The following is a 16,198-nucleotide window of genomic DNA, read 5'->3' as shown; positions in this document are numbered from 1 at the left end:
CCTTCAGGTCAGGCTCAGCAAAAATATCTTAAGCGTGGCAGGAGACAGGGGAAAACTGCCAACTCCATTGCAAATTCAAATATAGAGCTTCTTAAAATAATACCTATTTTAATTAATTATTTTCATGCTAACTATATATATATATATAAATGTTTTAAAGTAGCAAATTTACATTATCTTTTTTTTATACCAGGACTTTCCTTTAGCAGTTTAGTTTTAGTACAGATGCTCCTCCCTAACAGAGTATTTACAGACAAGGAAAAATAGTTAAAACATCAGGCTATTTATTTTGCATACAAATATTTACAGAAAAATACTTAAAAAATTAAGTATTCAAAGTTTAATTGACTTTACTTCAAAAAAGCTTCACGCTTTTATGCTATAAAAACATATTGCCTTTACTGTGCTCAAATTTAGTATTCAGATCTCTGGATTTTCTTATGAGAGCTTTCTTTTGTGCTTCGTCAAATCGATTGACTTTGAGATCCTGGTCTCGGTCAAATGGCCTTCTTTCTTGAGGTTTGTTCTTTTCTTCAGAAGCTTTGCTCTTTAGCTTTTTCTGATGTATTTCCATGAGAGATTCTGACCTCTTTGACTCCTGGCAAAACGGGAAGAAGGAAGAGGAAATAAAGTATTACAAAATATCAACAACGTACAGAAAATCCAAATGGAAAGACTGGAACTGGGAAAGCTAAAAATTCCAGACAAAGAAGACAGCTTAATAACTGGAAAACAGAACGATAAATTTAGCATACACAGAACAGAAAGCGTGTATAATCTTGTCTACACTGAAAAAAATACTAATAATTCACTGATGAATAATGGCGTTAAATCTCCGCAGATAGTGGAGATAAATTATAAAAATAATGCAAAAGCAATATAAAAGTTACTCTGCCATTATTAGCAGAGACAACTGAAGACAACAAGTCAAGAGAAATATCTCAAAGTACAGGCCCAGTTTCTTACACATCTCCCCATAGCATCTGGTTTTGGTCACTGCTAGGGGCAGGGACAAGCTAGGTACCCTTTTGATCTCACTCTCATGCACTATTGGGTTATTAATGTGTGCTCTTAACTTTTCAGTATTTGAATCATCTGTTGTAAGCCCACAGGACAAAGTCACAGGTTTGAGCTAGAGCACATGTTCTGCCAAGTCAAGGACTTTAGTTGTGTTTATTAAAGAGCATGATCCAGCCCAAATACAACATAAAACTTTTGCTGATTTCACACGTGAGCAGCATTAGTTCTCACAAGACTACGTGGGCCATCCTTTACTCCGGTAAAGTGTATTTGTGTATCCCTAAGTAGTTGATTTCTCAGACTCTCAAATCATTACAAACCAGCCAAAAGACCAGTCCAAACCAATTCTCTCATCAGAAAGGGGAAAAGATGAGAAGCTCTGTTTTCTCATGCTTAGGAACATGAGATCTTTCTTCTGAAGGTTCATTTTCCTTCACTCTCTGTGCACACACTTGCTTCATCACACATACAAGTAATAATTCATACATGACATGAGAAATGATTCTTATGGAAAACAGAAAATGGACAATACTCATTCATGGTGTAACTGTGCTAGGGTTGACAGAATTGCACCAGAGCACGTATATGGCATCAGCACTGAAAGAATTAACTCTTAAGAAACTATTTTAAGAATTAAAGCTCCTGTTCTATGAAAGTATCCTTGATAAAGGTCAGTGGAGAAAGAAATAGGAAAGAAGAGAGGAAAAAACTTTAAAAGAATAAAAACCAAATCAACCACCTGAAAATCAGAAAAGAGTGATTTAAAAAAAAACAAACAAACAACCAAACACAAGAAAACAACACAAGAAACATTGTTCGTAAGATGCCTTCTTCAGGTTTTTTTGAGACAACTCCATTAACCTTAGAAACAGTAAAGGCCTATATGTGTTTTATTCTGGCAATGGCACAGAGCAAAACCCGTAGTTTTACATGAAAATTATTCTACTATATTCATAATGACAGTAGAAACACACAATACAGAAGAAATTTAATACAGTACGCTAATAGCTCTGGATTTGCAAACCTCTAAAAGGCACATGTGATTTAATGAACTACAAATAAATTATTAAAAGTGCCAGATAAACTTCAATCATGTAACATAAGCCAAGGCTGTGATTCTCAAGTTAATTATACTATCAAGAGACCAGACTGCCTTCCATAAGACTTCAGGCCATAAATCAAGGAAGAACTGGAACAAACAGCTGTAAAGCCAGCAACAGTCCATATACTCTGGCGGACAGGGATGGCAGACAGAAAAGTGAGATGGAATTTGACATGACGTTCGGATTTCTAGTAATCAACATCTGTCTGTGAAAATTATCTGCTTCTGCAGAGATTGAGAAAAACCTCATGTAATAATGCTGTTGTAATGAGCAGTTAATGTAATCAATTAATTACATAGTGTAATTAATGCACTGATCTACTTAGCCCATCAAGCCTCTTTTGTGTTAACGCGTATTTTGTCCTAAAAGTTAAACCTTTACTACTGTTTTATTCTTGGGACGTTGGTAATTCAGTGAAGCAAGCTAACATTTAAGTTAAGGTTGTCTACTCCCAGCAACCATGTCCTGATAGGAAGATGGTTTAAGGAAAACACCACCTAAGATTGAGACAATATACCGAAACCCCAATTCTGTTACATTGTTTTCAGAAGCAGCTTGAGGACCCCGATCCTGCTCTTGTTGAAGTCAGTAGTAAACGTTCTAATGACTTAAACAGCAGTAGGTTTGGGCACTGAAAGGGAAGACTGTAGTGGCATCACCATGGAAACCAGCAGCGCTAGAAATGAGAACCAGAAGAGTGAAGAACTAAAGAAAATGCAGGGGGAGGAAGTATTTTGCTATTACACTTACATTGTATGAAGTCACCTGCTCAACCAGTCTCTTGTCTCTCCCAGATAATACAATTTCTTCATTATCCTTACTGGTTGACTTTTTTGCCTCTTCTCTTTCCTGATGAGTAGAAGCAAATAACACGCTATAGTAATCAGAATGTCTGAAGTAAAAAGCAACGAAATCTATATTTACTTTAATTAAATCTGAAGAGTAGAGGCCACGGTAAAGGCCACCTGATATTTTTTGCTCAGCTTGATAGAACAAGAAACTGGACACACTGTAATTGGAAATTCAGTGAGCTGATACAGAGTATCTGACTACTGCAGAATGGAGAAGGAATAAATGAATATCAATATTACTTCCTTGCCTTTACCTTTAAGCCCGAATGAATATGTTTTGATAACAAAGAAAAATCTGGAAAAAAACCCCTTCATTGAGCAGCTCAGGGTATCTTTACTTTGTTTTCACAGAATATCAACAACATACATACTGCCTGCAGGTGTACATGAATGAATAAATGCTCACCTTGGCTTTTCTCTCTCTGTCAGCTGGAGTATCTGTCCAAATAGATCTATCGCCTGATTTGTCATCAGCTCTTCTCTTGAATGTTCTTGGGCCAAATCCAAAGCTTTTCAATTCAGGTGGAAGCTCTGTCATCCACGATTCCCTGGTAACTTGCTTGGGTTCATCCTTTACAAAAGAAATATGGGGGGAGGGACAGTAAAAATAAGCATAATCAGAAGTTGCTGTCTGAATCTCTTAGCTTCCAGCAGAAATCATCGATTTTTCTTTGTCTCAACAACTGCAAATACTTAGCATCCCGACCAGAAGTGCAACAGGGTTCACATGGATACAAGCAAAGAAAAACACACAAACAGTCTAGCAACAAAATACTAGAAATTAAGAAATTCAACTTACGCTGTCAGCTGAAGTAAGTTTTTCCTTCATTCTCTGAGCTCTGCGTTCAAATTCTTTAGTCACATCAGACTCCACTGGTCCTTTTGCAGGCATTGGGCCTATAAGATTATCTTCTTCGTCACTACTATCCGTTACCTTCCAAAAATAAAACATTTCTCTCAACCATAGTGTTAAGACCATCAAGAAACTCTGTAGCTTCATAGGATTAGAACAATTTTGTCTAGAAGAGCATATAAACCTAACGCAATGCATCTGCCAGTCAGACAACAAAAACCTAGATTAAAACTCCAGATCAGACCTGTTCTCACACTTTTAACACGGATACTTAGTCTCCATGTTTCCAGAAGCACCATCTCTTGTCTGATGCAAAACCACTGGTAAACACAGCGGCAACACACAAAGCCCTGCTACTGCATGCAGTCACGTAACCTCTGTGGCCCTGGGTAAATCTGAACCGCACGAGCATACGTCTTTGTTACTTTGGGCTTTACCATTACTATGTAAGGGAAGCAAAACTAAGGTGCCCAATATCTACGAAAGCGGAAAGATTTAGGTACAGCCTGGATGTGGGTGATAAAGCAATGGGAGTAGGATGATGACAAGGCTGCATACTCAGGAAGCACAGAGCATTACTTGAGAATATAAGGGAGTGGCAAAGCAGCGCCAAATGAAGGATGAAGAAGTTAGGAATGGCTTGGTTTTGTCACGCCAAACTTTGGTTACCAAGCGGACATCTTAGGAGTAAGCTATGACACCATCAAAGAAGATAAGGTCTCAAGAGCGCTAAGCAGTGGAAAAACAGTATCAGGAGCCTTCTATGTAAAATAAGGTGCCTAAGGCAGAGGTGACCCAGTGGAGAATACACGAACAGAGTACAGAACCTCACTAGAGGAGTCATCTAATGGGAGCATGGAGAATGGAGGATGAGTGTAAAAAGGAGGAGAGCTGGAAAGATATCTTGCTACACTGAGTTCAAGCCTAATACTTCAAGCTGCTCATAGCTGGCATCCCATTGCTGTAGAGGGATTTGGGCTAAGGAAGGTGGCGGGTGTGAAATACGCCACTTTACTCCTACGTGTGCCATTTGCTACAGAAACTGGAGTGCTTTAATGACGCTACTCCAAGCTAGCCAAGCCAGTTGGTCCCATCTGCCCATAGGAGTCAGCAAAGGTACGAACAGTGGGGAAGGCAAGCTTCAGGTAGCAAAAACCACAGCTACGTATGGCTGTGGATCACAAGGCGCAAGAAAAGGCTCGGCAAATTTAATATCTGTAGGACCAGTTGCATGAAATGGATCTGAAAGACTGAGGAGGGTGAGAAATAGCTAGTCTTCTATAAACACTAAGACTGTGAGTGTGTAACACCAATTTCTCTTGTCATTTTTCTCAAAAACATTTATACAGTCAAGCTTTCACTAATTATCTACCACTGTGGTATTGCTTCAACTTTTAGAGAACGGGGTGACTACATTCTGTCTCTCTCTTTTTTTAAAGAAGGATCTGGTGGGGAAGAGGAATAACCATCTTGAGAAACCAAGGTAGTAAAACACTTCCCTCGCTCTGTGTCCAAACAAACAAAAAATGCAAAGACATAAGACTTTCATAGTAAATTGTATCGTAAAGTAGTTGAGGATGAAAGACAAATTCCACACCGAGTTTAAATTGAAGAAACGTGTCTCATTTCCATTCTTATTAGTCTTAAGTTCAATTCACTCCATTACCACCTGTCTCAAACAAGATGAAATTAAACAAACATTAAAAAATACTGCCTTCAAGTTTGAAGGGGAAATCAATATAAAGTGAAGAGTCAGCATGGAATAAGCTGCCTCTAAAAATGTATTAGAATACAAAATTATTAAATACAGAAACAAAATAAACAAAAAAAATATTCATCATATTCAAAGGTAAAAAAAGAGTATTATTAGGAAGAGAAAAAAAGCGCTAAGTTCTGTAACAGCTGTAACAAAGCTGATGCTAGAAGATCTATTTAGGAGAAAAGAGACTTTTTTGTTTGTAAAATATATAAGGAGACCAGTTTTGACATCCCTGTCTCAAGAGATTTGTCATTATGATAAATTGCTTAATCGTTATTTGGAGTTATGAGACGATGAGTATCTTAAAAATGTCAGACAATCATTCTCCATGAAGGATTATGACAACACTCACTGTAGGAGGCTGGGGAATGATATACTTCGCGACTACTAATCAAAAAAGTGAAGTTCCAGAGCAGCCTTTGCCTCATTCCTTCCTAGTATGTCCCATAGTGTCTGGGAGTTAAAAATGTAAGTATTTTAGAAACAACCAGAATAACTGTGGAAACCAAAGTTAATTCTCACAAGGAGTTAATTTTTAGTTTATCATAGCATGACAGAGAATCAGTTGCCTAAACACTGATAATCAGCACTATTTTTGATGTCTCAAGGTGCCCTGCCTGGCTTAAGAGGTGCCGCTCAAGAAGGATGAAAGCTTCTCTGAGGTGCTACTCCCTGTCTGCCAGTCTCCCGCAAACAATTCAGATCCCTCAGAATGGTACTAGAGGCCCACATTTAGGGAGCAGAATCTTCCCCATACTTCTCCTTATATTTTGTCACACGTCTTACTCCTGAATGTTCTTTAGCAGTACATGCATTATTTTGTGGCTAGGGATTAGACTATAGGACTTCTACCGAGTTTTTACCTAACCTGACGAGAACAGTCTTTTTTGACCAAAAAATTGTGTCAGTGTCACTGTCCTGCTTTGCCTTACTCTCAGTTACAGGTACCATCTTGCTATTGATAAAAATAATTAGTGACACTGTAGCATCATTCTTGATTGCATTCTTTTGGATAAACTTATTTAACGCATCATGAATATTTTTAATGAGGTAAAGATACGTGAAACCCTCAATCATTTGCTCCCTCATCAGCAAAGGAGTAAAAGCTTGAATTATAGGCAAATATTTTCATTCTAACAGGTTGCATTACTTCTTTAATGTCTTGAAAAATGTGAACTTTGCCAAGATACTCACTTGTGAAGGACGTCACACCAAAAGAAAGAATCAAAAAACATTAAGAAGAATTACTGTGACTGCAGTTTGGGATGCCTAGATCTTGTGTTCAGTGACTGCATCATCTGTCTAACAGCAATATCACAACAAATCGGACCAGCCTCTTGCTTTTTTAAGGATTACTTATGCTTCAGTATTTGACTCAGGCAAAAACATGCCAGACACTTTCTGGTCTAAAATTAAACTGTCATGCTAAAAAGTATGTCTAGACTTTTTCAGGCTCCTACTTGTTTAAGCGTTTCAGATAGCTTGTACTAAAACAAAAGGCTTCTGCTTTCACAAACCTGGGTATGGAATTCTGATGAAACAGACGGTCCTATGGAACATCTGCTATTCCCGGTGTCCTGTGAAGGTTTCCTAAATCCAGGTGGTAATGCAGGACCTATAATGGGCCTTGAGGGGGGGGGGAAAAAAAAAAAAAAAAAAAAAAAAAAAGAAGAAAATCCTGGTTTTCAGTTACAGGGGGGGAAAAAAAAAGGAAGTAACATAACCAACATAGACTGTACATTAAATGACAGCCTTCCACCAGTTGCTGCAGGAAAAAAATGTAATAGATTAACATAAAAATAAAAATCAAATGCTGATGAGAAGTGTGATTCTCTCTCCTCCCATACTGAGTGTGCCCCCTACGCGCATACCATTGAAATAACTGAAAAAGAAGCGTTTCTCCATTTTCCAGGAGGACCTTTGCAGAGAGCTGGGATGCAAGAAAACCACGAAAGCTGCAGCATGCAGTCAAGGAAATACACTTTTTTCTTCCCTAGCTTCCTTCACCAGATTCATGAGCAACAAAGGGCTGGAGGTCAAATATACGCTACTCTTTCTCTAGCAGCAAAGACAATTTTATTCGTTCTTGCCTGGCGCCAAAGTTTCACTGTCCTTCAGTAAACAGAATCAGTAAACTACTCTGATTTTTTTTTTCCCTTGGAGTGGGAATGAGAGAATAAAAATTTTGTGATCCCAGGTAACTTCACTGATTTGTTTTTACACAGCAGCTCTGCAAGCAGTATAATTCAATTGTCTCCAGGAACACAGAAAGGCGAGAATCTCTTTTCAGTGGTGAAAACAGCTCAAAGCATACTACAAACTGTGCTTTCAGTACTGAAAAGACTTTTGTATATAAGTCCCTCTTAATAATCCACCATTATATTCTTTAAAACTAATAAAACCTAATTAACAACCAAACAATTATTAACTGAAGAAATATCCAAGTGACAGTATCCTCACAATGTATCAACAGATACTTTGTTTATTACAATCTTCAGTTTCTGAGCTGTAGGGCGATTAAACGTAACACAACATGAATTGAATTATGCTAATTATGGTCGTCTACTAAATCCTGCATAATCTAATCAGTACAGCCCTGCTGTAGTAATATTATTGTCAGGATTTGAAGAAGGGAATAAAAAGCAGAAAGTCCTGCCAGAAAGCCAACCACAGACTGACAGACACAAACAATAAATGTGAGCTCATGCCAGGACAAGGGCATTGGTGAGGTTTCAAACCCAGGCAAGAGATCTGGGTTAAATTTGAAGTTCCACTCCCACCTAGCTGCTGCAAAAAAGAAACAGCTTTTATTTTCCTCTGTTCCATTTTGCCTGCTTTCTTGTTAAGACCATATTTTAAATTCCCAATGTAATTTAAAGAGATTGAATTTAAACCTATACAGATACGGCCAAAATAATATTTTATTTTAGTATGCAAGTACCTTTATTTTGCATGGAGAGACAGTTAAACCAAGCTATAAAAAAAAGCTTTCTACTAAAATATATAAAAACATCTATGTTGTGGGCTGTATCCGTGCAACCTGTGAAAAAGAGCAGATCTCAAACACTCTGCCTTGCTTCTGCCACAGCTCAAATGATCTTCCAAGGAATAGAAAAATGATTCCCATATTTATCCCTCCCACGCTTTCCATTTCTATGCTTTTTTTTGTTCCCCTACATGAATAACCCTGTTGCTCAGGTCTTTCCTCAGTACCACACAGTCAATGTGATTCTTGACAGTTTCCTGGATGTCCAAAGGCTCTCTGAAGAGGTGAAGTGAATCTAAACAAAACTCTGTTAAACACATTTTGCTACTGTTGGCAACTGCAGTATTTATCTATATGCACTCAAAAAGCACCCCAAACTTATCATGAATTAAGCTTTTGTTTAAGGAATACTGGATTCCATATATGGCAAAGAACGCTTTCCTGTTGTTGGACTTGGAGTCCTTGCTAATGCATGTTTCAAAATGGGCGTTTCAGCATTCTTCTGATGTATAACGTTTGTTTTGTTTTGTTTTTTTTTTAAGAAAAACCTTCTCTCTTTACCTTGATGTGTGAATACTTTGGGAATATTTATGAGTGCTGCACTTCTGTCTAACATTGATAAACAGTAATATCTTTTCCAAAGTTGAAGGAAATCTGTTCATATACATATATTATGCTGGAATGATTCAAACAATTTTTAGCAAGCTGCAAATTGCCACATGAGCTGCTCCTAATCATGAATATGTTGTTTTGACAAGTCTGGAAAATATGCAACAGAACAAAAGCTTTTCTAAAATAACGAATATGTCACACAGAGCTAATAAACAGTATGCCCATACATCGAAACAAACAGCCTGCATTTGTTTCAATTATTCATGGCTAGATTGTCAGCTGGCAATCTGCTCAATGCTAAGGGCAATGCAGCAGGGAGACAGTTAACAGCATTGTGTCTACACCCTGTGCAGCTTACACCCCTCAGTGTGTCAGCACAACTAGACTGCCAGGTGTACGGGGGTGGAAGACAGACAAGGCTCGTCCCACACATCACACCTTTCCCACCTATTCAGGGAATCGGGCTGGGTGCAAACCAGTTCTGCTCAATCTGCTTTTTCAGAGTGTGCTAGGAGCAGTTGTATGGTGAGCTAGAACGAAAAAAACCCAACAACTTGGCAAGTGCCTGTTACTGCTTTAATCTCTCATACTCAGAGAGACAGAGCAGACTCCTGCCCTCTGAATGTAAATGCAAGTTATCCACCATTTTGGAAATAAACTGCTAAGTAGAAATAAAAGTTGGGTGAACATACAAAAGACTAAGATTCTATGACGGGTGACCACCTGTATTACTGCTCATCTCTCTAACCTTCAAACTACAAGTTGCCTCTTCTTCCTCTCTTCTTTTGTACACTTTGACATAACATTTTACCAGAGAATATTCATGTCAAAAATCAAGAAAGTTACCTCCACTGATATTAAAAACTATAAGCATTTATTTACTGTACTAGAGATCACATTATTTTTAGTGGCTTCCTAAATGTTATAATTAAAATAACACATTATGTATATGAAATGTAAGAAAAAGAAAAGAAATTACTCTTGGGGCCATCAAAGCACCAAATGAGCCCCCTAAGCATGATACCAACAATTACAAAAGTTTGTCAATTACAGTAAAGTGTAACCAAACAGATGAAGAGGATACTTCCAAGTAACCTTAGTTACATAATTTTTTGTTTTCCTAACTGCTGCCAAGCACGATAAAAATTTATCCAAACTAAAAAAAAAATTAAACTTTGAAATTTCCTTTGAGATGGTATACTACATACACAGCTTGACAACAAACTGATTCACTTTCCTAGAAGTGAAAACTCATACCTGACAGGCAGGTATTGATTTATTTTATCTACCAGCTTCCTATAGCTATAAGGAAGGTAATAGTGATCAAGGGACTCTCTCGTACCTTTCATCAATAATTGTTCCCTTGGAAGTACCAATTTTACTATGGATTATCATTTAAAATTATAGAAGGAAGTGCACAGACTGATGTAAATGGAAAGCTTCCTGATAGAGGCTATAAATAATGCTTATTTGCTTTCTAGAAACCTACACTGTTCAGTTTAGTTTTCTACCTGGAGACACCTAAACAATAATCCTTGGTGCATTACCAAACGACAGTTCCAATAACATGCATTGTACTGCACCACACAAAAGCTAACTGCCCTAATGCCTTCACAGCCCAGAATAAACTACAGAACTATGAGTCCTTGTACCTGTAATTTGTTTTTTTCTGTGCTGATCTGAGACCTATCATAAGAAATAGAAGAAATTTGACATTCAAAATATAACTCAGAAAATTCACATTTTTTCTTTTTCTCTCCAGCCTTCCAACCAGGACTAGGAGGGCTGTGTGTTCTGTTTCAAGGGAATGCTGTTCCTGTTCTCAGAATGTGAAGGAAGCAATTCTAATCATCTGAATCTGAAGTGCACAACTGAAGTGTTCTGTAATAGCCCCACAAAATATTTTATCTAAAATAATTGTGTTTTAAGGAAAAGAGTCTGAATCTAATTCCATTTTAATTACCTCTCTGGAGAATCATCCTGTTTTTTAAATCCAGGAGGAAGAGCAGGCCCAAAAAAGCCATCATCATCATCATCTTCCTGAATTGTTTTTGGCTTTCTGGAAATACAAAGATTTCACTTAATAATTACCTTGACATGCATAGCAATTATCTACATTTTAAAAAGGGAAAAAATACATAAAATTATTTCAGACAGTCTTATGTACTAAATATCCTGCTGTTACCAAGGAAACAGTGCAAAAGGATCCAACATAATTTGAGGCAATTAAAAAATTGGGAGCATAAGCTTCACTCCAAAAACGCTCTGACATTTAAAAAAAACATTAAGAATGCTTTTGCTGTAGAAAGAAGAGTAGTAAAATGTTGAAATACCATTTTCTAGTCAGAAAGTAATTTTAAATTCAGCACACTTCTTTCTGCATTTTTTTTATACTGTCTGCATTTTGACTAGTATTTTTCCCAGTTCAATTCTACTGAGCTGAAAAACTGTTGAATAAGGCAAAAGTTAGCAATAATTACTCTAACGCTCATTAAGATGGCATAATGCTCTTCAAGTCCCTTATACAAGGCCTAGCACAAACACAAACAAGTTCTTAACGCAGCAATTGAGTAATCAACCCCACAAAATGAGAGTATGTGCAGACTCCTGTTATTCACTAAACAATTAGATTTTTTTCATTAGAGCTGACTTAATTGAATGCATAAATTCATGCCCATAAATGGTTCTTATGACCTCTCAATGAGAGGCAGTACACCAGAAACAGGGCAAAACTCAAGGACCAAACACTTACATACATGACAAGCGGTGTCTGTTCTTAGTATAAACAAGTAAAACATTAAGGACTTTATTACTTTACTTGCAAAACTAAAAACACGTATGTACAGAGATCCAATTGCCCTAAATAACTTAATTTCACCACAGGGTGTCAAACAGGTCAGCTGAAAATTCTTGACTGCAATGAACATGCAGAACATGCCATCAAGTTTTACACAGGTACAGTGTTTACCTTTTTATTGATATAATACTGTCCCTTTGTCATAATTTATGCAGACACATTTCATTTGCAATAAAACAGAAATATACAAATAACCTAAGAACATACTTACTTGGGTGCTGGTTCTCCTTCTGTCTCCTCTTCAGAATCTCTGTTTGCGTCTCTGGATAGAGGAAGAGATTCCGAGTCATCATCACTGTCAGAAGTTTCTGAGCTACAGCTGCTTTTGTAGCCTGGAGGCAGTGCTGGTCCTGCAACTGAACGTCCAGAGTTACGTGGGATACTTATTAAACATTGCAAATGAGTATGATCTATCTTGGTATCCCCCAAACACATATGTACCTGGAATTAAGTGTACTCAATTATTGCTCTGTCTGGCATTTAGAGAAGATATCTAAACAAACTTCTTGAAGTTACTTTTTTCAGCACTGTATTTCAATGAACACTCCTCCCCCCCGCCCGGCCCCAAATTAAATTAGCACATTATTAACGCATTACTACTTAAGTGTCTTCTGGAACACGACTAGAAAGCCCTCTTATCTAACAACTGATTTATAATACATATGGTATAAACTGGTATATTTAAAAGAAACTTCCACCTTTACACAGCATTTGAAGCCTACTAATGAAGAATCACATCATTTGAACATACAGAGAATGGGAGACCATAGATTAATGGAATTTAATTGCCAGCTTGCTTTAGGAATGGTTCAACGATTAAGGCTATTCCCAGTTCAGCTAAGCGTGAACAGCAGGCACAGATGTCAGTATTCTGCTGAAAAAGGGATGATTTAGGCATTCAGACTTCAAAGAATCATTGCTGTCAGAAGGCTGGGGCAGTGGATGGAGCTCTCATGCTCCAGTCAACCCTTCACCTTCTGGAGTAATGAAGAGGGGGGGAATATCCCAGCAAAGGAAAAAATTCAGATGCTAACACTGCTAACAGGCCTGAGCTGTTTCTGGCACTGTCCCCACCAACAGGCACAGTTCTTTATACACTTATTTGGATATAATACCATGTAAACTGTGTCCAAAAGTAGCTTAGCCACTGATCCTAACAGCAAATGCCCCTCAAACGAGACACTTAACATGGATACCCCCACAGGCTCAATCAAGACAAAGCCATCTGGAGTAAGCAAAGACCAGCAATGGTCCCAAGATCCAGGGCAGCGCATGCATGGCCAGCACCACTTTACACACACAGCACGAATAGCCATGCGATATAATGGAGATTTGATCCTACTGATGATTTTGCATCCTGAAATACAGACACCATTCCTCCTTTTAATATTTCAAGCATTGAGTCCAAGACTGACGGGACAGAAAGATGTTCTGATGGGCAAAAGACATTGTTAGCTTTATGAATAGTCAAGGGTTAGATGAAAAGATGAGGTGCAATAAAACCATATAAATGAAGGGTACCAGGATATTACATCTCCAGTTAAAAAACTACGACTTTTTGATAGTGCAAAATTAAACCTGATACAGATTATGGTTCCATTGTTAGCTGACAAAGGCTAGGCAGAAATTGAGTCCTTCGAGTGAGCTTCATAAAGCTTTTACTCGTCTTTAGTACAAGACAGCGAACAAGGACAGTCTACTAGTTACAAAGCATCCAGACATATCTGCCACTTTTTTTGTTTTCTGTTTTAATGGGAGAGACTTTGACTAGGACATAGAAATCCATTTCAGCAATAAGAAGGAAAAAAACCACAACGCCCCAGCCTATGAAGGTAAAGTAAGTTCAAGGTGAGAAGGAACCAACAAATGAATGATAAAATAGGAATAAAGACTGCTATCAAGAAGCCTCCGATTTTGGTACGAGAAACACCACTGGATAAAAAGCACTTAAAAAACAGACAAAACCCGCACAACAGCTTTCTCCAGCCACCTGATGCCCTGATATCATGAAAGCAGAGCTTCATTTGGTCTGAATGGGGACAGGTAAGAGAAAAGACTTAGAGTGAAAGGAGCAAACTGAGCTGCACTCTGATGAGTCTGATATTGCAGAGGAAGAAAAAAATTGGGAGCAGCTTTATGAGATGGAAAGAAGATGTAAACCCAAACTATTTAAGGAAGGAGACTGGTCTCACTGACACATTGTCCAGCATCAGGGCTAACATACGTGCTTTCTATCCCAATTCCTCTCCCATCATGCCAGCACAACTGTTTGCGTGGGCTATGCAATAAACTGGATGAGGGAACTTAAGAGGCATAAAAATAACACTGCAAAACCCAGCGGTCCCCTGAAAGAACCTCTCAAGGACAGACAGGGTTCCCCCCTGGGAACCTTTCAAGGACGGACAGGAGTAGGGCCTTTCACCTTCAGCAATGGTGATAGATCAACTCAGACATATCACATCAATGCATCTGTACCTTAACAAATGTGGCCTCAATGCTAAAAATAGGCAAAACCCACTTCTGCATCTCTGGTTATTTTTAGCCATTTCCTAGCATTTCTCTCCTGCCCTTACAAGGACAGCACAGAGGGAGGGACGAATGGGCCAGAGGAATTATGATTCTTCCAGCAGGAGAACACTTTGGCCAGCTTTGAAGAATCATCATGAGATGAAGAATTGGGAGGTGAGTGTGTCCCATGGGTTGGACAGTGACAAGCTGAAGAAGGAAAGGCAAAGGATTTACCAGGGATGAGCTTTTGAGTCTGTCCAACTACTGTTTGCTCCCATCCTGGTCCTGATTAAGGGTCACAAGGTTTGAGTGGCATCAGTTCTCTGGCGCCAATGGACATTGGTATCTCCTGGCAAAGTCCATTTCAGCTCCCCCTGTGCTGACCTATAGGCAGAGCAGCAACAGGCACTTTACCTTAGTTACTCCCTTATCTTCTGAGGCAGGGGTGCACAAGGAAATGAACAACCTAGCTTTTCATTCTGCTCATGTCTCACAATGTGAAACACCACATGTTAACACGAGTGTGATTACACAAGCTACAATTACTACATCTTCGGTTTTCCTTCATTAAAAAAAAAAAAAAAAGGCAAGAATTTGCATGCTAAGTTATAACCATTTAACAGAGCTGTTATGTCAGGAATTGGAACTAGATGATCTTCAAAGGCCCTTTCCAACCCAAACCATTCTGTGATTCTATGTTATCCATATAAAGATGAAAGAAATGCAAATTTAAGAATAGATCAACAGACATTTGTTTTGTTCACTACACCTAGCATGGCAATGTCATACTGCAGACAGAAGACAAATGCTTATCTGGCAGCCAAGAGGGCAAACCACATTGTGGGGTGCATCAAACACAGCATAATCAGCCCATCAAAAGAGGCAATTATCCCGCTGTACTCAGCGTTGGTGTGGCCTCAGCTTGAATACTGCGTGCAGCTCTGGGCCCCACAATTTAAGAAGGATATGTAGGTCCTTGAATGCATCCAGAGGAGACCAACAAAGCTGGTGAAAGGGCTGGAAGGAATGTCCTGTGAGGAGCAGCTGACTTTGGGCCTGTCTGGTTTGGAGAAAAGGAGGCCGAGGGGCGACCTCATCGCTCTCTGCAGCTTCCTCAGGAGGGGAAGTGGAGAGGGAGGTGCTGAACTCTTCTCTCTGGGATCCAGTGACAGAACGTGTGGGAATCATTCAAAGCTGCACCAGCAGAGGTTTTGACTGGACATGAGGAAGTGTTTCTTTACTGAGAGGGTGGTCAAACACTGGAACAGGCTTCCTTGAGAGGTGGTCGATGCTCCAGGCCTGTCAGTGTTTAAGAGGCATTTGGACAATGCCCTTAACAGCATGCTTTAACATTTGGTCAACCCTTAATTGCTCAGGCAGTTGGACTAGATGATTGTTGTAGATCCCTTGCAATTAAAATAGTCTATCCTATAATCTTATATTATAGTTCTGAATGAAACTTTTGATAGAATTCTCAGAATGGCTGCTCAAAGTCCTATTTTGTTGCTGTTGGGAGGTGGAAACTATGAAAGTAGAATAAAAATGCAAGTGGTCTTAAAGAAAAGCAAAGAGCAGCTCAAATATCAGTGAGACCACAAGGAAAGAAAGCATATTGGAAAAGCTGTTCAGCTTGAAAAGGTGAAGTAGCT

The 16,198-nt window shown here is 38.7% G+C and overlaps 1 protein-coding gene across 1 annotated transcript in view; it reads right to left on the bottom strand.

The window, feature by feature from the left end:
• Window positions 1-262: 262 nt before the first annotated feature.
• GPALPP1 (GPALPP motifs containing 1) overlaps window positions 263-16,198 on the bottom strand; it is a 17,896-nt gene continuing 1,960 nt past the window's right edge. The window contains exons 2-8 of the mRNA XM_082485119.1: window positions 12,253-12,397; window positions 11,148-11,243; window positions 7,104-7,212; window positions 3,774-3,908; window positions 3,381-3,545; window positions 2,874-2,972; window positions 263-598 (exon numbers count right to left, since the gene is read on the bottom strand). Of these exons, the coding sequence (XP_082341245.1) occupies window positions 380-598; window positions 2,874-2,972; window positions 3,381-3,545; window positions 3,774-3,908; window positions 7,104-7,212; window positions 11,148-11,243; window positions 12,253-12,397 (968 nt within the window). The 3' untranslated portion in view covers window positions 263-379. The remainder of the gene's footprint in view (window positions 599-2,873; window positions 2,973-3,380; window positions 3,546-3,773; window positions 3,909-7,103; window positions 7,213-11,147; window positions 11,244-12,252; window positions 12,398-16,198) is intronic.

Source organism: Vanellus vanellus, assembly GCF_965231255.1.
Source record: "Vanellus vanellus genome assembly, chromosome: 1".
In the NCBI taxonomy this organism is placed as follows: Eukaryota; Metazoa; Chordata; class Aves; order Charadriiformes; family Charadriidae; genus Vanellus; species Vanellus vanellus.
The sequence above is the reverse complement of the archived record's forward strand: the minus strand, read 5'-3'. Positions and strand labels throughout refer to the sequence as shown.